Below are 27372 nucleotides of genomic sequence, written 5' to 3' on the forward strand. Positions count from 1 at the left end.
TGGTGGCGAGTCTGCTTGGTGGCGAGGTGACTGGATACCGCAGGTTATGATTGCTCACGTCATCTTATTTAACTTGGGAGGTTGGGAGAACGGTATCCAGTCACCTCGCCACCAAGCAGACTCGCCACCAAGGAACGATCTCGCCACCAACGTACTCGCCACCAAGTGAAGTCTTCTCGCCACCAACCACCAATAAAGAGATTAGTCGAGGACAGTAGGATGTTCGGCTGTTCCTTGGTGGCGAGTTCGCTGGTGGCGAGTCTGCTTGGTGGCGAGGTGACCGGTAACCAGCAGACTCGCCACCAGCGAACTCGCCACCAAGGAACGATCTCGCCACCAACGTACTCGCCACCAAGTGAAGTCTTCTCGCCACCAACCACCAATAAAGAGATTAGTCGAGGACAGTAGGATGTTCGGCTGTTCCTTGGTGGCGAGTTCGCTGGTGGCGAGTCTGCTTGGTGGCGAGGTGACCGGTAACCTAATCTGCAGCCATAACTGTTCGTCAAAATAAAAGTGTAGTGGTTGCCCAATCTGTCTTTTCCAATTGCACCGTGCACGGCAGCGTAAACATTATTTTGAACAATCAAAACCCTGGGTAACTTCGGATCTTTGAATTTTAAAACATTTTTTAGTGTCACTTGAGTTCATTTAGCTTTGATTTTCTCCATTTTCCCTGTAGATTTTGTGCTTTTCATTCACTGTTATCGGTTAACTGGCTCAAGAGTTCTCGCTTAAACCAAAGTATAAAATGTGGCGTGTTTTTGACCAGCCAATAGGGACGTTTGTTTACTTTTTTGTGCGTTGTGAGAATTTTGCTCTCTATCACAATAAAAGGCTTCTTCGCGCAGATCCTTGTTGTCGCCCTGATATAAAAGAATTTGCTCATGCTTTTAGCTGTGCGTATATCGAGTTATGGATGCACTTGGGAAGTTTGGAGAGCACTCAAAAAGCTAGACTTGCTGCTGCGCCTCGAGCTACTCTTACGCATTTTTTGTGCTCTCCAAACTTCCTGCGTGCATCCATAACTCGATATACGCACGCTAAGAATGAACAAATTCTTCAATCGTAAATTGCGCGCGCTCGTACCGATGACGTAGACTGCGTGATTGTATCTCAACAGTGCACTCATGTGACGTAAGGCGCGTGCTTTATGGAAATATAATGAGCTCGTTTTGACCAATCACGGCGCGCTCTGATCATTTAATAATGAAAAAGAAAGCACCAAAATTGAACTAGACCTTCCCTTATTATGTATATAATTTTTACTTAACATATGCAGAAATATACATAGTTGATCTTATTAAGTTTTCATTGTATTATAACTCGTTAATTCAGTAAGTTACTGCAAAAGAGTTTAATAAACTGTTGTTATTATTATTATTTGGGATAGATCTTTTTATAATTTCGAAAAAATACCGGATAGAGTATTTTCTCTTCTTGTTTCTATTTAATTTATCCATCTAAAAGTCTTTTAGCTCTGTTTCCTTCGATTGATTCTCATTATTAACTCTGTCGGGGTCTCTTTTTCTGTAAAAAAGTAAAAAGCAACAATTTTTTAAAAAAATTAAATTAAAAGTTTGGATATGGAAAAAATGCTATTTTACCAAGCTCAATATGTAAAAATATAAATGGCACTTGTATGTGATTGGCAGAAAGGCCCTTTCGAGATTCTATATTTACACCAGATAGCGTCGATAGTAACTCTCCGAAAAGAAAAAAGAAAAAAAATATATATATATATGTATATAGATGTATTGGACTAGCCTTGATGTTAAAAACCCAATTTTCACCCTTGATGCAACGCACGCCTCGACCCAATTTCCTGTAACAAGAAATTCCCAGATTACTGTAAACCTTCCAAAGTCGTCTGTCTCAAGAGCCATCCTGGACATATAGTCAACTGTTTTATAGTAAATGAATTTGCTTTTCGTCATTTTACAGTTTCCTGACAGTATTTTGAATTTTTTCCGGTAGAATCCGAAGAAAATTTTTTTAATAGTTACTATCGGATCGGATCTCTTCGTACTTTGTGAACAGAGTCGGCGAAAAGGACAACGTTCGAATTTTTTAACTTTCTAGAAGCGCTTTAGGATTCTTAACAAAGATAAAATAATTCCCAATAGAAATCGGTATTTTTTAAAGAGAAATATGGAAAAATGTCAGACTGCCGTACGTTTAGTTATTCGAAGACCGTGTCCGGTGAAAATTTCCTACGTGTCACGCTTGGACCTCTTCGTACTCTGTGTACAGGGTCGGCGAAACGGACAACGTTCGAATTTTTCCACTTTCTAAAAGCGCTTGAGGATTGTAAATGAAGTTAGAATATTTTCTAAGGAAAATTAGTATATTTCAAAGAGAAATATGGAGTTATTTGAGGACCGTGTCCAGCCGTGTCATTGAAAAGTTTCTGTGTCAAGCGCTTGGGTGGTTTCGTACTCTGTATACAGGGTTAGCGGGAAACATCAAGTTCTAAATTTTAGGCTGCCTGGAAGCGCTTGAAGATTGTAAATAGAGGCAGAAAATTTTCGTATAAATCTTTTTGGATTTCGAAGAGAAATAAGGAAAAACATCGGACTGCCTGACGTTCAATTATTGACGTGTCCAGCTGCCGGACGTTTAGTCACTTCATTGCAGGAACGTCAGCGACACTGACAGTTTGCATAACAATTCTTATTTGCTGCTTTGCATGGACAACAACCTCGATCACTCTTTCGAGCACAAGCTCCTCTCCATGCGCAGGAAACTTCAACTGACCCTTGTTCCTATTTAACAAGGATGGCAAACTTCAATGAAAAAAATTGATGTATGAATGAAAGCATGATGGATCAACATTTCACCTTCCTCGGAATGCTCGCAAGGATTTTCGTGTTCCTCTTTAGCAACAACCGATCCATAAGCGTTTACTACCTCGGAATCTACTAAATCAATGGATTAATCTGATTCTATACCGGATTAAAACGTATAGAACTGTTTTAAACATAATTATTTTGACAAGCTCACTAAACTCATCGGAGAAATCGCAGAAACTTTTTCGAGACAACCTGACAATGTTGTAATAACTGACCCCTTTAGAGGCGCTATTTAAACAAAAGCGGTGGTTCTAAACAAAAACAAACGACCGCGTTGCGCCAAGGTTGGAAATGGTTAAGGTAACAAAGGATCTCAGCCGACGGTCAGCGACCGCTAAACCAAAGCCACCTTCACACCTAACTTAATTAATTTGTGAAATATCTTTTCGGACTGAGTCTCACCTGCGCGCGCCAAACTCAAACCTCACGTCATCTCCAATCAGCGTGAATGAAGCCCACTCAGACACTTTGGTAAGACCGTTTTTTCTCATCCACTTCATGGCCTGATGAAGGGATTCACTGGCACTTTCCCCCTCGACAAGGTGTTCGTAAAACCGACTCATCAGCTGCTCTGTTGCTGAGTCTGAAATGGCCCACAGCGCAACCAACACAGAGCGAGCACCGGATCCTAAGAACGCACGGGCAATTCCTATAATTCCCTCGGCTCTTATCTGACCACGTCCACTGTGACAGCAGCTAAGGACCACCAGTTTAGCTCTGACTTTCACTCGTGAGACATCAGCCATAGTCAACATGTACGCTTCCTGAGGTAGGTTAGCGTTACGACTGTTGGAAGTAGGAATGGGGGAGAGGGCAATTTCTCCCCTTTCGGCGTTACCATGGGCAGCAAAATGAATCAGGCCCACTGAACATATTCGCTCAAGTACCGCCTGCTTCGTTGCTTCCTCTTCTACCAGAGGCGGAACACCCACCAGTCTTCCGACCATCTCTGCTTCCTTTCTTGCACCTGGTAATGACGGCAGCCAATCGACCTTAGGGTTGCCTATTATCAAGGCACCAGTGTTGCTGTGATAGTCCTCTGGACTATCTTGAATAATCTTGAGTGTTGTCAAAGAGGGAATGACACGGATCCTATGAGTCTCCGACAGGTATTGGGCTCCCTCCTTTTCACTCAGTGCAGCAAAGGGAACTTTGTACAAACTGCGATCAGGAACGATGATGACTTCAGGTTCCTCAAGTAAATCATTATATACGGGAGCAATAAACATTTTGTAGCACAAGGGTAGACTTTGTGATAGACGAAGATAGATCATATCCTCGTCCTCATCCTCGTCCTCCTCCACGAGTCGCAGTCTTGCTGAGCTCTTTTTTGCGGGGGAGAGAGGTTGTAATTTAACCAAATTTAAAGACCGATCTTCACAATCATTGGTGGGCAAAATACCAAGACTCCGGAAATTGTGATCCAAAAATTTACTCAAAGACAAATCTTTGGGCAACCCAGCCTGAACTAGATTCTCTTCTAGTGATATCCTTCTATAGTGACGGACTCCACTTGTTTTAAGGATCCACAAATGCAGATGATTGTAAAAATAAGAAATGTACAGACAAGTAAAGTTATTTTTCTCTCCAAAAATGTTCTCAATCCCAAACCAAGATTGTGGATTAGCAGAGATGTGCGTTTCAACCGAGTACTTCTCTGCCATTAAGTCTGATAGGCCTCTAGCTCGACCCAACTCCTCAACACAAAGTGCATCCCGAGCATTTCCGTTGTCACAAAGCAAACTACAAAGCAGTTTGTAGGGAAATATTCCTGATTCCTCCAGAAATGATGTTTTGAACTGATCATTGGCGCCCAAGAAATATCTCAGCTTCTCATACTTTTCAATGCACAGATGAAGACACGAAAGGGAATCTTTGTTTTTATTTTGCAATAAATACAAAATGGCGTAACTTTGAAGGATTTCGAACTCTTTTTTTCTATCTCCAATATCTCTGGATATGGATAAAGCTTTCTCCAAGAATACTTCCGAAACTTCATAATCTCCAACAGTTCTAGACACAGTTCCGAGGTTTGCAAGATCTGCTGCTTCCCCTTCCTTATCACCAATTTCAGTTCTGATGACAAGAGCTTTTTGGAGATATTCTTTAGCCTTGTCGTAATGCCCAAGCGGCAAAAACACAGTACCTAGGCTTCCATAACACGATGCTTCCCCTTTTCTGTCGCCAATTTCAGTTCTGATGACAAGCGCCCTCCGGAGAAACTCTTCAGCCTTGTCGTATTGCTTGAGCGACAGAAACACAGTACCGAGGTTTGCGTAGCCAGATGCCTCTCCTTTTCTGTCGCCAATTTCAGTTGTGATGGCAAGCGCTTTTTGGTGATACTCTTTAGCCTTGTCGTATTGGCCTAGCGACAGAAACATTGTACCCAGGTTTCCGTAGCCAGTTCCTTCTCCATTTCTGTCGCCAATTTCAGTACTGATTACAAGCGCTTTTTGGAGATACTCTTTAGCCTCGTCATATTGCCCGAGTGACTTAAACACAGTACCTAGTTTTCCATAACATGATGCTTCCCCTTTTCTGTCACCAGTTTCAGTTGTGATGACAAGCGCTTTTTGGAGATACTCTTTAGCCTTGTCATATTGCCCGAGCGATTTAAATACAGTACCTAGTTTTCTATAACATGATGCTTCCCCTTTTCTGTCACCAATTTCAGTTGTGATGACAAGTGCTTTCTGGAGATAATCTTTAGCCTTGTCGTATTGGCTGAGCCTCAGAAACACAGGACCTAGGTTTCTACAACATGATGCTTCCCCACTTCTGTCGCCAGTTTCAGTTCTGATAACAAGCGCTTTCTGGAGATACTCTTTAGCTTTGTCGTATTGCCTGAGCGACAAAAACACAGTACCTAGGTTTCCGTAGTCAGCTGCCTCTCCTTCTCTGTCGCCAATTTCAGTTCTAATGGCAACCCCTTTTTGGAGATACTCTTTAGCCTTATCGTATTGGCCGAGCGACTTACACAAATTACTTAGGTTTCCGTAATCAGTTGCTTCTCCTTTTCTATCGCCAATTTTAGTTCGGATGACCAGCGCTTTCTGGAGATACTCTTTAGCCTTGTCATATTGCCAGAGCGACAGAAACACTGTACTTAGGCTTCCATAACATGATGCTTTCCCTTTCCTGTCGCCAATTTCAGTTGTGATGGCAAGCGCTTTCTGGAGATACTCTTTAGCTTTGTCGTATTGCCTGAGCGACAAAAACACAGTACCTAGGTTTTCGTAGTCAGTTGCTTCTCCTTTTCTATCGCCAATTTTAGTTCGGATGACCAGCGCTTTCTGGAGATACTCTTTAGCCTTGTCATATTGCCCGAGCGACAGAAACACTGTACTTAGGCGTCCATAACATGATGCTTTCCCTTTCCTGTCGCCAATTTCAGTTCTAATGGCAAGCGCTTTTTGGAGATACTCTTTAGCCTTGTCGTATTGGCCGAGCGTCTCGCACAAAAAACCTAGGTTTCCGTAATCAGCTGCTTCTCCTTTTCTATCGCCAATTTCAGTTCTGATGACAAGCGCTTTTTGGAGATACTCTTTAGCCTTGTCATATTGCCCGAGCGACCAAACCACTGTACTTAGATTTCCATAACATGATGCTTTCCCTTTCCTGTCGCCAATTTCAGTTGTGATGACAAGTGCTTTCTGGAGATACTCTTTAGCCTTGTCGTATTGCCTGAGCGTCTCACACAAATAACCTAGGTTTCCGTAATTAGTTGCTTCTCCTTTTCTGTCGCCAATTTTAGTTCTAATGACAAGCTCTTTCTGGAGATACTCTTTAGCCTTGTCGTATTGCCCGAGCAACACAAACATTGTACCCAAGTTTCCGTAGTCAGATGCCTCTCCTTTTCTGTCGCCAATTTCAGTTCTGATGACAAGCGCTTTTTGGAGATACTCTTCAGCCTTGTCGTATTGGCCGAGCGACAAAAACGCAGTACCAAGGTTTCCGTAGTCAGCTGCCTCTCCTTCTCTGTCACCAATTTCAGTTCTGATGGCAAGCGCTTTTTGGAGATACTCTTTAGCCTTGTCGTATTGGCCGAGCGAGAGAAACACAGTACCTTGGTTTCCGTAGTCATTTGCTTCTCCTTTTCTATCGCCAATCTCAGTTCTGATGACAAGCGCTTTTTGGAGATACTCCTTAGCCTTATCGCATTCCCCGAGCGACTGAAGCAACGCTCCAAGGTTTCCGTAACAGGATGCTTCTCCGCTTCTGTCGCCAATTTCGGTTGTAATGGCTAGGGCTCTCTCAACATACTCTTTCGCTTTTTGGTTTTCGCCAAGGTTATGAAGCATAATTCCAGACTCGCTGTATAAGACAAACAGTTTCCTGCCGTATCTTTCCGCACTTATGTAGTCAGAGATATGACGATAAGCGCTGAAAAGAACTGTGTAGATGTCGCTGTAAAATTGTAGCGATACTGAATCAAATTGGTCTTTGCTGTTTTGATCGGTTCTATTTAGCAAAATCAAACATTCGCTGCATATCTCAATGGCTTTCTGAATGCAATCTGAGTTGAGCAAAAACAGGGCAACAAGTAAGGCGATGCTTATGAAAGCTATCATGGCTTCTGCTGTTAGGTTTCCATTTCCATCCTGTTATCAGGGAACATTATTTTCAGTAACAAAACTAAAAATACTACACGAGTCGATAATCTAGATTCATAATGAGTCACTACAAACAAACTGTACTGAAAGTGTTAGAATTCACAATATCGACTTAAAACAAAATTAAAAATACGCGAAGAAGAGGCGTATATAAGTACAACTGGAGCACATCAACGGATCACATTCGGTGAAACTTGTAAAAATTAATTTGACATGTACAGTTTTTTCGAAACGGACTGTGTGACTGTCACGCTGTCAAAGTCAACTGTTTTCTAAGTGATTTTTGATCCAGCTGTTTCGTTTGTTCATCTTATCAAGTAAAAAAAATGACGCATGCTTGAGTTTGATTAATGGTCGTGTGTCGGGGGGTCTCGCCATCAATCGGGGGGCTTTAAAAGGTCGCGGGTTTCTTAAAAAAAACAAGAAGAATTGATAAACCTTTACCTACAACGTTGTGAGAACATTTGAAAACGTTGTCCTATCAGTTTATCACCAAGTAATGAGCTTATCTATCTGAAGTATATGGCTGAAAACGAATCCTTATGTAACTGATGAGGATGATTTTCAAGATCTGAGGTCACCATGGTTTGAAAAACGGTTTGTCACCTTTCATTTTACTCAAATAGTGATTTTTGCGCAACATGACAAATCACAGGACATAGATAAAACAAAACAGCATTTATCTTGATTTTTGCCATGAGAACTTTGCAGTATCAACATATCAAACTCACTGTTAACAAAAGCCTATCGAACGGAAAACAGAATTATTTTAATGTCTGGATCTTTTGAAAAAAGGTCTCCTAAACGAGTGGCCCTGATTATAAATATTCAAGCACGGTAAACACATTAGCCTTAACTTGGCCGTTTCTCGAAGCTCAGTGTTTTTCACGTGAAGCGAGGCGATTAAATATATATAATAATCACTAAAAAAACTACAGCTGATGGAAATTTTAAATTTCTTATCTAAAGGCTGTGGATACAAACTTATTAATGACTTTAAAAATATAAAAATCTAGAACGAATTTTTTTTTGCGTTGCTCAGCTTTTCATTTTTCCGGAATCGAAAGTCGAGATTGCAAAATTCAAGTGAAAAGCAAACCAACTGTGATTAATGCCTTAAACAAGTCAAGATACTTTTTTTTGTCATAAAACAAGTTACATATCGTAAATATCATTCTTTTTGATGCCTTTACTTGTGTCACCGATGCTTTCCCGATGCTTTCGTTGGTTAATATAGCAGTAAAAATATTGTTCCAGTCAAAGCGTGTGGAAAATTGCTTAAATTTTTGAGTAGCGAAGTATAACCTGGTAACATTTTGGCTTTACAACACGATTCTTTTTGCAAGTTACAAAACGTAAATATAATTCTTCTTGGTGCTTTTCCGAATGCCACCAATGCCTTTTCCGATGCCTCCATTGTTTAATACAGCAGTAAAAGATATATGTGTCATCAACACTTTTGAAAAATCGCTAAATATTTTAATTAGCGAAGTATACTGTTAACATTTCTGCTTTACAACACCTTTTGTTTTCTGTAACAACAATTGATATGTCTCTATATGAATTATTAAATTTGTTTCCCCGCTGACAAGTCGTATTTTGGTCTATTCTTCTTCCTCCGCTCGTCGCCCGTGATATAGTACTCCCCAATTTTACCGCCACATTCCAATGGAGCGAGACATTTCCTTTATTTTGGTATCTAATTCGTCTAGTTTGCGACCGATTTAGATAGGTCAAATGGCCGCTCAAGTTGGAGCACTCTCACTGGTTTTACTTCTGTGGATCCGTAAAAGCCGCGGGAGAAAGATCAGAGGGCCACTCGTTACCTTCGTTTACATGCATTATTAACAAGTCAGTAGTATCATAAATAAATTGAGCGATTTGATTTTTCCCTTTGTTCTCAGAGATACGGAATTTCATATAATACTAAAATTTTGTTGCTAGCAAGTCTCGAATAGGTCTGATACCGGTTGTGTTTATCAATTTTTTTAGCTATCTTCTCTACACAATTGTTAAGGAGAATGGAGAAGGAAGTGGCGAATCTACCTTCGCTGCAGTTGTGGAGAAAATCTTGCAACAAACGGGTATTAGAGGCATCATCGTCTACAATCGAATAACAAATGCCTTAAGGAAAAAGATTGGGACCATGTGTGCTGAGCTAAAGCGAGCAAAGAACAAAAGTGGAGGTTTCGGTGTCATGAGGCCCACTGACAAATGGCGCAACCAAACTTATTCTGTCAAGTTATTTTATCACGAGCTTAATAATTACTTTATTGAAAAGGAAAATCAAGAGCGCTAAAAGAATCTTTGGAGAATGAAATTACCAAGCGACAGAAACTTGAGTAAAAGCTCGACGACACAGAGAGAAGCTGCAAGTATCACATAAAAAGATTCCAAAGATTCCAAGGATTCCAACGTAGTGAATTTCGACTCGCTTTGTGACCTGGTCTACGGCTGTCACAACGACAGGATAAAGTTAATAGTCGTTGGTTTTTGTTCTTGTCTTCATCTGAATAAAAGTCCGGTTGAAAAGACCTCGTCGGAGTATCGTTTTGGGATACTTTCCCTTACAGCCGTCATTGTTACAAATGTAAATTATCATTAATGCGATTGATACTCTAATGCGCAAGCGCAGTAGGGAAAGCGTTGTCCGCGCCAGCCTGGATGCCAATTCGAGCAAATGTTCGCGCCTATGGAATCCATCTGCATTTCTATCGACCGTCTGAACGTATTTACAATAAAGCCTGTTGGGTTTAAGCTCAATGCACTTGCGTTTTAAGCGTTTCAATTCTTAGGCTAACAGGGGAGGTAACCTTTACCATGACTGCATGGAAGATTTCACGACATTCTGCAATATGGCATGGAACATTTGAAAATATTGTTGTAGCAAGCTATTACCAAGTAACGAGCTTACTTAGCAGATGAATGTCACTGAAAACGAATCTATCCTTAGCTAATGAGAATGATGAACAAGATGTGAAGCCACAGAGGTTTGACGAACTCCGGCTTTGAGACGAATTCATTTCATCCGGCGGCGATTTTTGCACAACTTAACATGACTTAATAGTCACAGGAAAGGACAAGACTAAAAAAGTATTTTGTTACACGGAAGAGATCAAAAACTTTCAAAACATCTTGACTAATTTTAGAACCACACAATACGATTCTGCACGTTTTTCCTTATTTAGAATACGGACAAATGTTTTGGTTAAATTTTTTTTTCAGTAATCTAATTCACAAAAGTGTGTCTCATAACGTGACTGAAGCAAAAAGATTGTAATCCTCTTTTTCCCACTTTTATGCAGGCATGTACCATGAGTTAGTTAAATAGGACCTGAAAAATCTCTAGATTTTTAACAAAAGACGTTTGGGTTTATTGTGTAGCCTAACGAAGCAATTGACCGAATTAATGGTAGAGGTTCGAAGCCTACATCTATCTGAAAAGTAAGCGTTCTGGTCAATAACACTATGACAAGATTATAGGAAATCAGTCAAGTAACGTTCTGTTCCTCACAGAACATACATTATCTTTCTTCGTGAGCTCTCAGTGTCATAGGCTGAATTATCTTCTTACGCAAGACTTTGGCGCTTTCACAATTAGTAAACGAGGTCAATTTAATAACTAATGATTCGAAAACCACGAGCTCTTACACCGCGATTATCCTATGACATCAGAAATGGAGTAAATAGATTTGCTTTTTTAAAACAAATTAATAGCGTAATTGTCAAAACTATCAGTTTCTGCAATTTCGATTGTACACAACTTGATCTGCAAACATTCATAAGGCTTTCCCATTAGAGCCTTACTTCCTTAGAGTGACTAAATAACAGTACTATAGGTGATAAAACCCGAGTACCTATAAAAGTTCTTTAATCGTAATTACCAAGAGTTCACTATGTAGGTAATGCTTTTGAAACAAAAAAATTGAGTATTCCCAACATTCCGAAACCTACGCTGTCACAGATTTTTTGGGTATCCCTATGTTTTGGGTATCCAGGTCACTTCTGTTTTGGGTATCCTCTCTTGGCTAATACTTCGAAAGTAAAACGGCAAAAATAATGAGAGTCGGGACTTTTCCCAACATTCCAAACTGTTCAGTCAGCCAGCCAACCCTTACTGTAACTTTTTTTAAGTAATGGATTGAAACACAAACTTTTCAAACACCGTGAGGGCATGCTAAGATATTAAAACCATTCACTATGATTCTGTTCGTTTATCATCTTTTAAAATAAACGAAAACTTTTTTGTTGGCATTTCAGTCTTGATTAAAATAACACTTGAGAAGTTTGTCTGATAACGTGAGGGAACTAATAGAAATTGTAATTCCCTCTTATTCTATTTATGGTGGCATTTAACCATGAATTAGTCAGAAATAGAACGAAAAAATCTTAAGAGATTTATTTTGGATTTATCGTATGGCGTTCAAATCAAAGTAAGTGCAGTGATCATAACATGTCTGGTTACATTATTGATTATAACCATTACAATTTCCTCAAATGTGATAGGTGCATTATGTGCGTTATTTTTCACTAATCATTCTGTACAGTTGTAATCGGACAGTGTAATCGTACAGTTGGCTGTAACCGGACACCTGTAATCCGACAATTGAAGCAGCATCATACCAAGTCCGCTCAGCTAACAAGCTGATCATAGCAACAACCACTTATCCTGAAAAAAGAAAACTGCGGGAATTCAAAAAATGGAGTAACTTTTTACTTTACACATTGTCTCTACCTGAGATGTTCGTTCGAAATGTATTTGTTTTTTTCGGAAATTTTTAATCACTCGTATGATTACAAACCGAGTTGGATTCCACTCGGCCCAATTACCATAATCAAGTATAAAAATTGCAATTTCTTCGATTGTGATTGGTTTTAAAAAAATTCTCATGTTCCACTAATTCACTTGCCAAATTGTTATCGAACAGTCTTTTTTATCCAAAGCGTTGGTTATCGGACAGTTCAATGAGTCAATCACATTCAAAGTTGCAGTTTTAAATGATCAACCAATCAAACAGTTTACGCCTCCTTTGTTAGTCTTTTAGGGCAAATCTTTTTTCTTTTCTTTCATAACCTGGCTGTTCTTCTTTTCTCGAAAATTGTAATTTTTATAATTAATTGGTAATGGAACTTTATGTCGTCCAGTTTAGTCTGTAATCATACTCGTGATGTCAGGTCCCCATTCAGCCACCATACTGGTGCTGTCTGTCCAAACTTTGCTGCACAATCATGAACCACCCTCGCACTTTCATCTTCCAAGTTAGGAACATTGTCGTGAACAATAGGACTGTCTATGATACGTGAGAATTTGCTGAACAATTTGGGCCATCCTTTGGGCCCCCAACAGGACCTACTACAGTACATCCTAAACGATAACTGACCGCGACTAGTTTATCTTCTCCTCCTGCCTTGTAATCTGGCAGACTGAACGAATTTGGCTTCTCCTCCAGACCAACCACCAACATAACGGGAAGTACCCGGTTTCTCATCAGCTATGATAACAAAGTAACTTATTTGAATTCATTATGATCATATATGTATTGGTAATAGGACTGAGCGGAGTCTGTAGTCATACAAGTGATGAACAAATCGGGCTCCCGCTGCGCAGTCGTCCGACTTTGTCTCGTATCATAAAGGGTCCTATTGTTCACGACAATGTTCCCGACTTGGAAGATGAAAGTGTGTGCTACTCTAATGATTAAAGGTGGAAGATTTAATGAGCGATCAGATGATGATGCTGAAGACCGAGGTCCTTTAACACGATCCACTGATAAATTGACTCATCGGAAGGACTTTAGTATATTATTGGACAGCAAAACTGAATGCGAAATTCGCAATGAAGAATTACACTAGCAGTTAGAAAGGCTATGGGAAACAGACTTTGACAACACAGAAGTAGATACCAAAGTTTGCGCATCAGTCGAAGATAGGAGAGCTCTCAAGATTATGGAGGGGATTCTGCAGCAAGTCGATGGACACTTTCAAGTTTCCTTGCCCTGGCGATACGACCCACCGTACAAACTCAACAACACGGCGATGGCAGAGCGAAGAGCTCTGTTTTTGAAGAGGTGTCTTATGAAGGATGAAGTATTTTTTGAGGAGGTATCGGACGACAGTGAACGACTTTATAGAAAGAAGACATGTAGAAAGAGTTCCTGAAGAAGAATTGAACACAAGAGATAAACCAGCGTGGTACCGTCCTTACTACCCAGTAAAGCATCTGTTAAAGCCCGGCAAGGTGAGGGTGGTTCATGATTGTGCAGCAAAGTTTGGACAAACAGCACTAGTAGTTGCTGACATAGAAGCAATGTTTGACCAATTTCTGGTGGACCGAAAAGATTGTGACATTTTTTAAATCTTAATATATTTTTATGGTGGCCGAATGGGAACCTGAAAAAAGGAAATGGAAGAGTATCGAATGGAGAAACATCTATTTGGTGCTACATCTTCACAAAGCGTTGCTACCTTCTGTCTTAGGAAGACAAACCAGTTGAATCAGGAGGGGTTTGATGCAAAAGTAGAAGCGACAGTGAAGCGCAACAAGTAAGTAGATGACATGATGAAGTCAGCAAGTACCACAGAAAAAGCAGTCAATTTTAGCAATTCAACTACGCAGGTTGTTAGAGAAAGGCGGTTTTCGCTTGAGGAAGTGGCATAGCAATGATAGAGAAGTGCTGGCTGTGATTCCAGAGTCTGAAAGAGCCAGATCAGTGGTCAATGTAGAGCTTGAATGACTTCCAACAGAGAGTGCTCTTAGCCTCAAGTGGAATACAGAGGAAGACAAGTTTGCATGGGTGGACGTGGAGAAGATATTGTAGCTAGTGAATCAAAGAGCAACACACGAAGAGGGATTGTGTCAGCTGTTTATTCCATCTTCGATCTTTGGGATTCATCGTGCCATATGTCATGAAGGCGGAGTTGCTATTGCAAACACTCAGTAAAAAGAGGTTCGGCTGAGATGACCCATCAGAGGAAGATTGTTCATTTTACAAGTAGTGAGCGCATTTATCCAACGAATGTCCTTGAAAACGAATATTTTCATAGCAGATGAGGATTATTGATAAGATGTGAGACCACAAAGGTTTGACATGGTCGCTTTGTAGCGAACCCATCTCACTTCGGTAGCGAATTTTGCACAACGTTACCCTACCTAATAGTCACAGAAAAAAGTTTAACGGAGAGAACAGGACTGATTCATTGCAGGCTTTGCCATTAATTAAAACGTTACTCGTGCAAAATTACTCTAATTTAACAATTTACGTTTACTATTCACTGAGTACATGACAGAATGCTGGATATCCTTCTACTTGCACTTACCAAGTTGCCGACTTCGTGGTTGTTTCTTTTGAAAGTGAAACCGTGACAACAGAAAAAACTTGAATGAAAGACAGTCATGACTTCTCCCTCTATTCCAAAACCTCAGCCTTTTAACTAACCTTAACTGCGACTCTTTTGTTATTCAGGTGAGAACGCAAACTTTCATAACATCCTGATGGTTTATATATTCAGTTAGATTTTGAAACCATTCTTTAACCGGAGTCTGTTTCTTTCTTTAACATCCTAAAACATTTGTAAAACTCTCGCTGAAATTCTAATTATAGCAGTCTAACTCACGAAAGTTTCCCTGATGACCGGCAGTTAACTACGATGTGAAATTATGTTGTTAACTTGTGGCTACGCAAAGCGTAGAAATGGATTTTTGTGGAAAGGTTGATATGTAAATGTTCAGTCACTCACTCACTCACTCAGGTGTAGACGCTGTTGGGAATAAGTACACTTGATCTCGTTTTTTTTTTTATCGAAACAGAACTTTTGGATTTACTAATCACGTGAAGAAACTCGCAAACTTTTGCCCCTCAGTTTCCTATCTCTCCACAGGCAACTTGTTAATATTTTCAGCGATTGCGGAGCGCTTTTATTGCGTAGCTTGACAATTAGACAATGATAATATCATTGGAAAACAAAGCACCCTCATAACTTAGTATTTTACTTTCATAAAAAAGAAAATTTTGTATTCAGCCACATGCAAATCAATCATTTTTCATCGCGAGTATTCAAAGAAGCAAGCAAGGAACGTTCATCAGTATAATATCTGCTTTTATTACTAAGTAATGAGCTTACATATCATACCAATGTCACTGAAAACGAACCTTTTCATAACCGATGAGGATGATTGGTAAGATGTGAAGCCACAAGGGTTTTGTTGAAGTCCTAAATGTACTAACTGTCCTAAAGGTAATAAAGTCCTAAATGTCATAACATTTGGTCCTAAATGTAATGAAGCCCTAAATGTAATAACGTTCGGTCCTAAATGTAATAAGCCTCCAATGCAATCGTTTAACTGCGCTAACATTGAGATATTAAAGTGACAGCTGTTGCACCAAAGAATCCTCTGACCAATATTCATGGCATATTGCGGGCTCGCTGATATTAATCAGGGTCTCTTTATTCGCTAAAGACGTAGGTTGAGAAGCATTGGTTTCAAAACCTTATACTGATGTGCTTTTGGCATCAAATTGAGGGACGCAAAAGCAATGAGAACGCTGATCAATAGCTCTCTTTATATCGTGGGCTCACACTCTCAATTAAGTGTAACAGATTTTGACGATATACTTGTGTAATCAGTGCTGAAGTTAACACTTCATGAACCAAATTACAAGGAAAAGGAAGTCCACTGACCTATACAGTAGACAAATTCCAGGCTCGGAAGTGCATTTTTTGTACTGTCTTCCCTTGCCAGATTTGTATGGGTCTGCATAAAACATATTAATAAGCGTTATTGACCAAGCGTGAGGTCAAAATGGCTGGATATTGGTCGAGTTCTTTTCTTTTTTTTTTTTTGCGTTTTTATGGACTGAGACGAAGTCTCGGTCCATAAAAAAGGTAGAAAAAAAACGAGGCTAATATCCAGTCATCTTGACCGAACAAGCTTGGTCAAGAGAGTTTGTATTCTCTTGGCTTAATCATTAAAGGATTTCTTGTATAACAAACTGGATTTCGCTTTGATAAGAATCAAGAATGGCTTGTTTATTTCGAGAGCCGATAGTGAAAGCCAACTGTGTTTGCAACACAATGAATCCAAGAGGGTCGTTTATTTCTTTCTATGTATATGCCGACATTGTCCAAAAGTTACGAACTTTGTAAGTTTTTTGCGTGGGGTCAATACGGGGAATCCCAAGCGGGCGTGGATGGGCCCATCATGCTCGCTCAGGTAGCCAATCAGAACACAGGATTTACTTCATCTTGCCCGCGCACTGCTAGCCATATGATAAAGTGACTTACAGAGAAAGATATCTACTGACCGATCATATATGATCCCATTTCACGATCACAGGTCTCGACATGTTGCCTTTTTTCCACGCAAGAGTCAAATTGAACCATTCATCTACAACATTCAACACATAATGGCCAGCTGATGGTCTAATAAACCATTCATTTTTTTCCTTTAGCCCCTTATGACGGGTTCATCAGTTCCCGAACCGTTGATCTCAAGTTTATATTTAATTTTTTGTCTTCATCTCTTCTCCCCGCCGTGAGGGGAGAAAATGAATAGATAAATAAATGAATGAAAAAAGAAAGCTCAACAGTTTCCACTTATAGTCATATGGTACATGAACTGATTACTGAGGTGGAGTAAAGCCATAGAGGGCTAGAAATGTAATATCCCAGGCTCAAAATTGAATAAATCAAGATAGTCATTCTTTAAAATGAACTCAAATGCTTCATTAAAATCTATTGACACTGAATAACATCGATGTGCAAAATTTCAGTAACACTATTGATAATAATACTTTTCTTTTGGATTAACATGTGACACAGCGAAATCATTCAGACTGCTCTAAAATGGTGCATCACTACTAAAGACCTTAACACGAACGATAACATCAACAATAACATGCTCATCAATTGTAGTCAATTTCTTTTCCAAAAAATCCTAATGATTACGTACCAATCGATTCCATCCTATTGAGCTTTTAGCCAAGCACTAGCCTACTTTAGGCTTTTTATCAAATCGATCAATAAACCGCTCAAAGGACCATACTTCGACTGCTGATATTTCTTATGTCTAGCAAGTAAAAGGACGCCGATTGATATCAGCGAGCCCGTAGTGTGACATGTATACTGGTCAGCGGTTTTTAGGTGCAACAGCTGCCACTTTAACATCTCAAGGTGGATGTCCGCCATATCAATAATGCACTGAAGGAGTTAAAGGATTGCATTAGAGGCTTATTACATTTAGGACCAAATGTTATTACATTTAGGACTGTATTACATTTAGGACAGTTATTACATTTAGGCCTTCAACAGGTTTAACGAAGTCGCTTTTAAACAAATTCATTCACTTCGCTTACGATTTTTGTATAATAAACAGCATTCATTTTAGGAGGGTCTCAATGGAGTAATGGCTTTTACGGCTAACAGTTAAAATTTTGGCCATTTTACGACTAACGGTTAGCATCATTCCATGCGGAGTTGTAGCAAAATATTGTTGTCGCAGGCTATTACCAAGTAACGAGCTTACTTACCAGATGAATGTCGCTGAAAACGAATCTACTCATGGCTGATAAGAAAGATAGACAATTTGTGAGACCACAAAGCTTTTCGACGAATTCATTGCACTTCCGTGGCAATTTTTGGACAACATGACATGACTTAATAGTACCAAGACAGGACAAGACAAATTAGTAATCATTTTTAGCCTTTGCGATTTGAAAATTACTCATACCACAAGTAACCGTAAGGTTAATGTTAAATTACGGTAAAGTTACCCTAAAAAACAGTAAAAAATTATCGATGTCACAGCTGTTACTTACGAAAGTGAAATGAAAAAAACAGTGAAAAAGAGTCGGCGCTCTTCCCTTAAAAAAATCTTGACTAATGTTCAAAACACGCAATACAGTTCTACATGTTTTTGACCGTTTAGGAGATAGAGAAACGTTTTGTTTGTCATTTTACCAGTAACCTGATGACGTGATGGAAGTAAAAAGATTGCGATCTCCCTTCTCCCACATTTATACAGGCATTTAATTATGAGTTTGTGAAACAGCAATGACAAAAAATTTAGATTTTAGAGCCAATGTCGTTTGAGTTCATTTGAAAGCCTAGCAATACCTCTCAACCAATTTAACGGCTGGCCTTCGTAAACAAGTTGAATCTAAAAAGTAAGCGCAGTGATCACTTACACTTCCCTCAGTTCCACAAAGAGAATTATAACATCTTCCTTCATTAGCACGCGGACTGACCTCTCTTCTTATTCGACCTTGGTACCCTCACAAAAAGTGAACAAGGTAACGTGAATTACTAATGAAAATTATGGACACTGGAAAACAACGAACTGTAACACTGCGATTAACCCCTGACATCTGTAAAGGACAGTACGCATTATGAATATGTCTTAATATAGGATTGATTTTAGTTTTTGATCACGTGATTGTAGAGACCATCAGTTTCTCCAATTAAGCATTGCTTGACAAACATAGCTAATGAAGTTGAAATATATTGTATAAAACCATAAAGGTTTGAAGAAAGCAATTTAATGGTGGAGATATGAAACATTCGTTCAAGGGAAAAGTATGTTTTTACTAAGTATGCAATTAAAGTGAATTTAAGTACGTTTCAGTTTCTCTAAGAAAATTGAAACATCTCTCTTCGTGAGCGCGCAGTGTCATGGCTTATCTTCTACAAACAAAGAAACAGATTACGGCCTTAGGAATATACATGTAACGTAGAACCGGTTGAGGGTACCCAAAGATTTAAGTGAAGAGTATCTCCACCATGAAACACTTGTGTACAAGTAGAAAACGGAAATTCCATTCGAATCTATCGCGATCTCTAAATCGTTCGTTGACTCCTGAAACAAAGTCGAGTTAATAGCTAATACAGATCATAGCCACTGTAAAACCACGCAATGAAGCACCACGGATTTCCTTCAGCGAGGGACAGTTCACACCATAAATAGAGGTCTGATTTTAGTTTCATTATCATTAATTTTCAAATTGAACGACACTCAATAACCTTAGTTAATGAGGATAAATTATACGGTATAAAGCCACAGAGATTTGTAAAAGTCGCCGTAGAACGAATTTATTGCATTGTGGTGGCGATTCAATCGCGCCATCAGCCGCGCGCTGCTTTAATGAAGGGCTAACGCTCGAAATGAGACATAACTACATATTGCAAACGCAAGGATCGAAAAAGCCGTTACTGGGCTTTGCCATTAGTGCCTTACCTCTCTACAGTTACTAAATAACTAAAGCTGGTAAAAAGCGAGTGACAAGAAAAGATTTTCAATCGCACTTACCGAGATGTTGACAATGTAGCTGATGCTTTGAAAATGAAACAACAAAAATAACGAATTACACTCGGGACTTTTCTCAATCTTCCGATCTTCCGCTCTCTGTGTGTTTTGGGTATCCAGATCACTTGTGTTTGGGGTTATTCCCTTCCCCACTCTGGGCTAATCGAAATGAAAACGAAAAGTTTCAATTGCATAATTTTTTCGGTGTGTTAGTATGCCCGTCTATCGCGTTCTATTTAGGTTGAAATTTTTAACAGCTAGTGATCATATGATAAAACGCTTATTGATGCGAGTTTGGTTTGGCTCTCGTTGATGAAACAATAACTTCGCTGCGCTCTGTCCCTAGGTCATGACACCGAGCCAAGTATTAGTTCCCGTCCGGCCCTACCACTCAATCAATAAGTACACAGTATTTCGGTTTTGTACGTCACAATTTTAACCACTGATGATTAATTGAACATGAAAAATAAAAAGTGTTATTCTTTTTTACTCTTTTTTTTAATAGGGAACGTCGGGCTTTAGTGTTGACCTCTTTGAAAGATTTGATTTTCATCACAAGTTCGATCACAGTTCAACCTAAGTTTCTTTCTTTAAACGGTAAGCTATATTTGCGTGATAATCGATTCCTTGTCTTCGTGAACTTTCCACTTTCTAGCGGGTGTGATTTGTATGATCGAAGCCAAAAATGCTAAAAAAAACCAAATGCCTGTATTTCGGTTTGGCACGTCACACTTTTATAACCAAGGATGAAAAATGAAACATTTTACTCTGTTTAACGGGAAACGTCAGGCCTCAGTGTTCATCCCTTTTGGAACGGTTGGATTTGCATCACGAGATCGATCAGATCGAGAGTACAACAAAAGCTTCTGTCTTTAAACAGTAAGCTAACTGTGTGTGAAAAATGGCCCGTTGTACTCATGAACTTTGAGTGTGATTTGCATGATCGAAGACAAAAATTGCAACTGTTATAATACATAAAAAAAACGGACGGAATGTAACGGTAATTTGCTCGAAAACAACTACATCACTTGTCTTACCGTTTGAAAGTATTCATACAGTGGCTGAAATATGGCAAAAAGCAGATGACATCAGAGAGAGGACTTAGCTTGACTTTCAGTAATAAACAATAGTTATAGTTAACAGTTTAACATATTTCTTTTAGGAAGAGGAGAGAGGTGGGGGAAATGGACTGGACTACATTTACGTTTTAGGATCCTCGCATCCAGAAGGCGCTCTCCTGAAAACTCGCAACGGCATTTCCCGCTGCTTTTACCTTTTAATTTTTAAATATTAAAACCATTCTTTACGACTGTTTCTTTTTTAACACCTTAAATCGTTTGTTCGTAAACATTTAGCTGACATTTTGATAGAAATCTAATTCACCAAGTTTGTCTGATGGCCGGCATTTGAATTTTGATTTTGAACTAATGTTCTTAACTCGCAGCTAAGCGAAGCATAGAAACAGGTTTTTACAAGGACTCCGATTTGTAAATGTACCACCCGCCTACTTACTCACTGACTCATTCAGGTGCAGACATTATTGGGAAAAAGTAACTTTGATCACGCTTTTTATGATCCAAACAGAACTTCTGGATTTACTCATCACGTAAGGAAACTCAAAAACTTTTTCCCCTCAGTCTCTTGTTTGTCTACATACAACTTGCTAATATTTTCAGCGATTGCGGGGTGCTTTTATTGAGTATGTTGACAATTAGACCAGGATAATATTACTGGAAAACGAAAGTCCCCTCAGATTTTACTCTTCCACTTTCATAAAAAAACACAGAAAGACATGTAAATTCAGCCACAGGCAAATCAATCATTTTTCACCGCGAATATTCAAAGAAGCAGGCAAGAAATAGTTATCAGCATAATATCTAGTTTCCCTTTTCTTAGTTTTGGTTTTTTTTTTTTTGTGGTGATCAGTGGTGACCATGTATTGAATACTGACTCAAACTAGTATTTAGTGAGTTTTAAGAGTTAACAATCTTAGCCCGAAAAGAAAGATACACCTTAGTACTACAGCGTTCTAGAAACTTTCCTGACCGGCATTGTGCAACATGACAACATTCGAAACGATTGTTTTAGCAGTTTATCACCAGGTAATGGTCCTACTTCACATACCAATATCGCTGGGAACGAACCTTTTCATAGTCGATGAGGAAGAGTGGTAAGATGTGAAACCACAAATGTTTAATGAAGTCGCTTTAAACAAATTCATTCACTTCGCTTGCGATTTTTGCATAATATTACATGACTTGATAGGCACAGGAAAAATGTTAACAAAACAGCATTCATTTTAGGAGGGTCTCAATAGGGTAATAACTTTTACGGCTAACGGTTAAAATTTTGGCCATTTTACAACCAACGGTTAACATCATTCCATGAGTTGTAGCAAAATATTGTTGTCGCAGGCTATTACCAAGTAACGAGCTTACTTATCAGATGAATCTCACTGAAATGAATCTATTCATGGCTTATGAGAATGATAAACAATTTGTGAGGTCACAAAGCTTTACGACGAATTCATTTCACTCCGGTGGCAATTTTTGGACAACAGGTCAGGACAGGACAAATTAGCAATCTTTTTAGCCTTTGCGATTAAAAAGTTACCCATACCACAAGTAACCGCAAGGTTAAAGTTAAGTTACGGTAAAGTTACCCTAAAAAACAGTAAAAGATTATCGATGTCACAGCTTGTACTTACGAAAGTGAAACGACAAAAACGATGAAAAAGAGTCGGCGCTCTTCCCTTAAAAACATCTTGACTAATGTTCAAAACACGCAATACTGTTCTGCACGTTTTTGATCGTTTAAGAGATAGAGAAACGTTTTTGTTGTCATTTTACTAGTAACCTGATGACGTGATGGAGGTCAAAAGATTGTGATCTCCCTCCTCCTATATTTATACAGGCATTAATTATGAGTTTGTGAAATAGCAATGACAAAATATTTAGATTTTGGAGCGAATGTTGTTTGAGTTCATTTGAAAGCCTAACAAAGCTTCTCAACCAATTTAACGGCTGGGCTACGTAAACTACTTGCACCTAGGAAGTAAGCGCAGTGGTCAGTTACACTTCCTCCAGTTCCTCACAGAGAATTATAACATCTTCCTCCGTGAGCACGCGGTGTCCTAGACTGACCTCTTTTCTTATGCGAGATCTTGGTAATTCTACAAAAAGCGAACAAGGTCACGTGAATTACTAATGAAAATTATGCACACTGCAAAACCACGAACTGTAACACTGCGAATATCCTCTCAGTGACATCAGTAAAGGACAGTACGCATTATGAATATGTCTTAATGTAGGATTGATTTTAGTTTAAGATCACGTGATTGTGGAGACCATCAGTTTCTCAAATTAAGCAATGCTTAACAAACATAGCTAATGAGGTTGAAATATATTGAATAAAACCATAAAGGTTTAAAGAAAGCAATTTAACGGTGGAGATATGAAGCATTCGTTCAAGGGAAAAGTACACTTTTACTATGTGTGCAATTACAGTGAATTTAAGTACGTTTCAGTTTCTCTAAGAAAATTAAAACATCTCTCTTCGTGAGGGCGCATCGTCATGACTTATCTTCTTATGCGAGACTGGCGCTTTAACAGACAAAGAAAAAGATTACGGCCTTAGAAAAATATGTACAGTAGAACCCGCCGCAAGTAACCAAAGATTTTAGTGAAGTGTATCTCGGCCATGAAACGCTTGTGTACAAGTAGAAAACGGAAATTCAACTCGAATCTATCGCGATCTCTAAATTGTTCGTTGAACTCTCCTGAAACAAAGTCAAGTTAATAGCTAATGCAGATCGTAACCACTGGAAAACCAGGTAATGAAGCACCACGGATTTGCTTTAGCGAGGGACAGTTCACAACATAAATAGAGGTTTGACTTTAGTTTTATGATCATCAATTTCTCAAATTGAACGATACTCAATAACTTTAATCAATGAAGATAAATTATACGGTATATAGCCACAAAGATTTGAAAAAGTCGCCGTAGAACGAATTTATTGCACTTATCAACCGGTTTAATGAAGGGCTAGCTCTCCAAACGAGACACAACTACATATTGCAAACACAAGGATCGAAAAAGCCGTTACTGGCCTTTGCCATTAATTAGTGCCTTACTAAATAACTAAAGCTGATAAAAAGCGAGTGACAAGAAAAGATTTTCAATCGCACTTACCAAGATGTTGACAATGTGGCTGATGCTTTGAAAATGATTCGAAACAACAAAAATAACGAATTACACTTGGGACTTTTCCCAACCTTCCGAACTTCTCTCTCTCCGTGCTTTGGGAATCCAGATCACTTGTGTTTTAGGTTATTCCCTTCCCCCTCTGGGCCAATCGAAATGAAAACGAAAACTTTCAATTGCATAATTTTTTCGTGTTCGTATGCCCGTCTATCGCGTCCTATTTAGGTTGAAATTTTGAACAGTTAGTGGTTATAAATATGATAAAATGCTTATTGATGTGAGTTTGCTTGGCTCTCGTTCATGAAGCAAGGACTTCGATGCGCTCGGTCCGTAGGTCATGACACCGAGCCAAGTATTAGTTCTCGTCCGGCCCTTCCTTTCAATCAATAAGCACACAGTATTTCGGTTTTGTGCGTCAAAATTTTTATCACTAATGATGACACCATGTCTTATTTAACTTTCCACTTTCTAGCGGGTGTTATTTGTATGATCGAAGCCAAAAATGCTAAAAAAAAAACAAGTGACTGTATTCCGGTTTGGCACGTCACGCTTTTATAACTAATATGAAAAATGAAACATTTTACCCTGTTTAACGGGAAACATCAGGCTTAAGTGTTCATCCCTTTAATTTTGGGACGGTTAGATTTGCATCACGAGATCGATCAGATCGAGAGTACAAATAAAGCTTCTGTCCTCAAACGGTTAGCTATCTGTGCGTGAAAAATGGCCCGTTGTAATAAAAAAACTTTTCATTTTCGTGCGAGTATTATTTGCATGAACGAACACACAAATAGCAACTGTTATAATACATAAAAAAAAACGGACGGAATGGACCGGTAATTTGCTCGAAAATAACTACATCACTTGTCTTACCGTTTGAAAGTATTCATACAGTGACTGAAATATGGCAAAAAGCAGATGACATCAGAGAGAGGAGGTAGCTTGACTTTCAGTAATAAACAATAGTCATAGTTATCAGTTTAACATATTTCTTTTGGGAAGAGGAGGAGAGGTGGGGGAAATGGACTGGACTACATTTACGTTGTAGGATCCACGCATCCAGAAGGCGCTCTCCTGAAAACTCGCAACGGCATTTCCCGCTGCTTTTACCTTTTAATTTTTTGATATTAAAACCATTCTTTACGACTGTTTCTTTTTTAACACCTTAAATCGTTTGTTTGTAAACCTTCGGCTGAAATTTTTAAATAAATCTTATTCACAAAGTTTGTCTGATGGCCGGCATTTGAACTTTGATTTGGAACTGATGTTCTTAACTCGCAGCTAAGCGTAGCATAGAAACAGGTTTCTGCAGGGACTCTGATATGTAAATGTGCCATTCGCTTACTCACTCACTGATTCATTCAGGTGTAGACATTATTGGGAATAAGTAACTTTAATCTAACGTGTTCATAATGATCCAAACAGAAGTTTTGGATGAGGAAACTCAAAAACTTTTTCCCCCCAGTATCTTGTTTGTCTACATACAACTTGCTAATATTCTCAGGACACGACAAATTAGCAATCATTTTTAGCCTTTGCGGTTAAAAGGTTACTCATACCACAAGTAACCGTAAGGTTAAAGTTAACCCTACGGTAAAGCTACCCTAAAAAACAATACAAAATTATCGATGTCACAGCTGATACTTACGAAAGTGAAACGACAAAAACAGTGAAAAACGGTCGGCGCTCTTTCCTTAAAAACATCTTGACTAATGTTATAGACGTAATACAGTTCTGCACGTTTTTGACCATTTAAGAGATAGAGAAACGTTTTGGTTGTCATTTTACCAGTAACGTGATGACGTAATGGAAGTAAAAAGATTGTGATCTCCCTTCTCTCACATTTATACAGGCATTTAATTATGCATTTGTGAAATAGCAATGACAAAATATTCATATTTTGGAGCGAATGTTGTTTGAGTTCATTTGAAAGCTTAACAATACTTCTCAACTAATTTAACGGCTGGGCGTCATAAACTGCTTGCATCTGAAAAGTAAGCGCAGTGATCTCTTACACTTCTTCCAGTTCCTCACAAAGAATTATAACATCTTTCTTAGTGAGCACGCGGTGTCATAGACTGACCTCTTTCATATGCGAGATCTTGGTACTTTCACAAAAAGTGAACAAGGTCATGTGAATTACTAATAAAAATTATGCACACTGTAAAACCACGAACTGTAACACTGTGAATATCCTCTCAGTGACATCAGTGAAGGACGGTACGCATTATGAATATGTCTTAATATAGGATTGATTTTAGTTTTTGATCACGTGATTGTAGAGACCATCAGTTTCTCGAATTAAACAATGCTTAACAAGCATAGTTAGTGAGATTGAAATATCTTGTATGAAACCATAAAGGTTTGAAGAAAGCAATTGAATGGTGGAGATATGAAGCATCCGTTCAATTTTTTCTATGTATGAAATTACAGTGAAATTAAGTACGTTTCAGTTTCTCTAAGAAAATTAAAACATCTCTCTTCGTGAACGCGCAGCGTCATGACTTATCTTCTTATGCGAGACTGGCGCTTTAACAGACAAAGAAACAGATTACGGCCTAAGGAATATATATGTACCATAGAACCGACCGCGGGTAAACAAAGATTTAAGTGAAGAGTATCTCGACTATGAAACGCTGGTGTACAAGTAGGAAGCGGAAATTCAACTCGAATCTACCGCCATCTCTAAATCGTTCGTTGAACTCTCCTGAAACAAAGTCAAGATAATAGCTAACGCAGATCGTAGCCACTGGAAAACCACGTAATGAAGCGCCACTGATTTCCTTTAGCGAGGGACAGTCCACAGCATAAATAGAGGTCTGATTTTAGTTTTATGATCATCAATTTCTCAAATTGAACGACACTCAATAACCTAAGTTAATGAGGATAAATTACACGGTATAAAAAAACAGAGATTTGAAAAAGTCGCCGTAGAACGAATTTATTGCATTGTGGTGGCGATTCAATCGCGCCATCAACCGCGCGCCGCTTTAATGAAGGGCTACGTTCGAAATGAGACATAACTACATATTGCAAACAGAAAAGATTTTCAATCGCACTTACCAAGATGTTGACTATATGGCTGATGCTCTGAAATGAAACAACAAAAATAACGAATTAAACTCGGGACTCTTCTAAACCTTCCGAACTTCCGCTCTCTGTTCTCTTTTGGGAATCCAGATCATTTGTGTTTGAGGTTATTCCCTTCCCCCCTCTGGGCTAATCGAAATAATAACGAAAAGTTTCAATTGCATAATGTTCGTATGCCCGTCTATCGCGTCTTATTTAGGTTGAAATTTTGAACAGTTAGTGGTTATATGATAAAATGCTTACTGATGTGAGTTTGGTTTGGCTCTCGTTCATGAAGCAAGGCCTTCGCTGCGCTCGGTCCGTAGGTTATGACCCCGTG

General features: G+C 39.0%; 1 protein-coding gene across 2 annotated transcripts; it reads right to left on the minus strand.

Moving 5' to 3' along the window:
* Positions 1 to 1312: 1312 nt before the first annotated feature.
* Positions 1313 to 27372, minus strand: LOC131771317 (tetratricopeptide repeat protein 28-like). Of its 2 annotated transcripts, XM_066162578.1 has the most exons (6): positions 27297 to 27372; positions 27027 to 27053; positions 6316 to 7450; positions 5236 to 5475; positions 3252 to 4995; positions 1313 to 1527 (listed from the first exon to the last, which is right to left on the minus strand). In XM_066162578.1, exons 1-6 carry the CDS (start codon positions 27324 to 27326, stop codon positions 1461 to 1463), a joined length of 3243 nt encoding a protein of 1080 aa, XP_066018675.1. In that variant the 5' UTR covers positions 27327 to 27372; the 3' UTR covers positions 1313 to 1460. The 2 variants fall into 2 exon arrangements, 1 of the variants encoding a protein (XP_066018675.1); XR_010716730.1 differs by lacking the exons at positions 3252 to 4995; positions 5236 to 5475; positions 6316 to 7450.

The sequence above is a fragment of the Pocillopora verrucosa genome, chromosome 2 (genome assembly GCF_036669915.1).
Source record: "Pocillopora verrucosa isolate sample1 chromosome 2, ASM3666991v2, whole genome shotgun sequence".
In the NCBI taxonomy this organism is placed as follows: domain Eukaryota; kingdom Metazoa; phylum Cnidaria; class Anthozoa; order Scleractinia; family Pocilloporidae; genus Pocillopora; species Pocillopora verrucosa.

Coding starts and splice junctions, on each gene's coding strand:
- LOC131771317 (XM_066162578.1), bottom strand. CDS start 27,326: ATGAACGAGAGCCAAACCAAACTCACATCA. Junction 5,476..6,315: donor AGCTGATTACGGAAACCTAG/GTTTTTTGTGCG, acceptor ATAGAAAACTAG/GTACTGTATTTAAATCGCTC. Junction 1,528..3,251: donor TTTGAGTTTGGCGCGCGCAG/GTGAGACTCAGT, acceptor ACTTTTTTACAG/AAAAAGAGACCCCGACAGAG.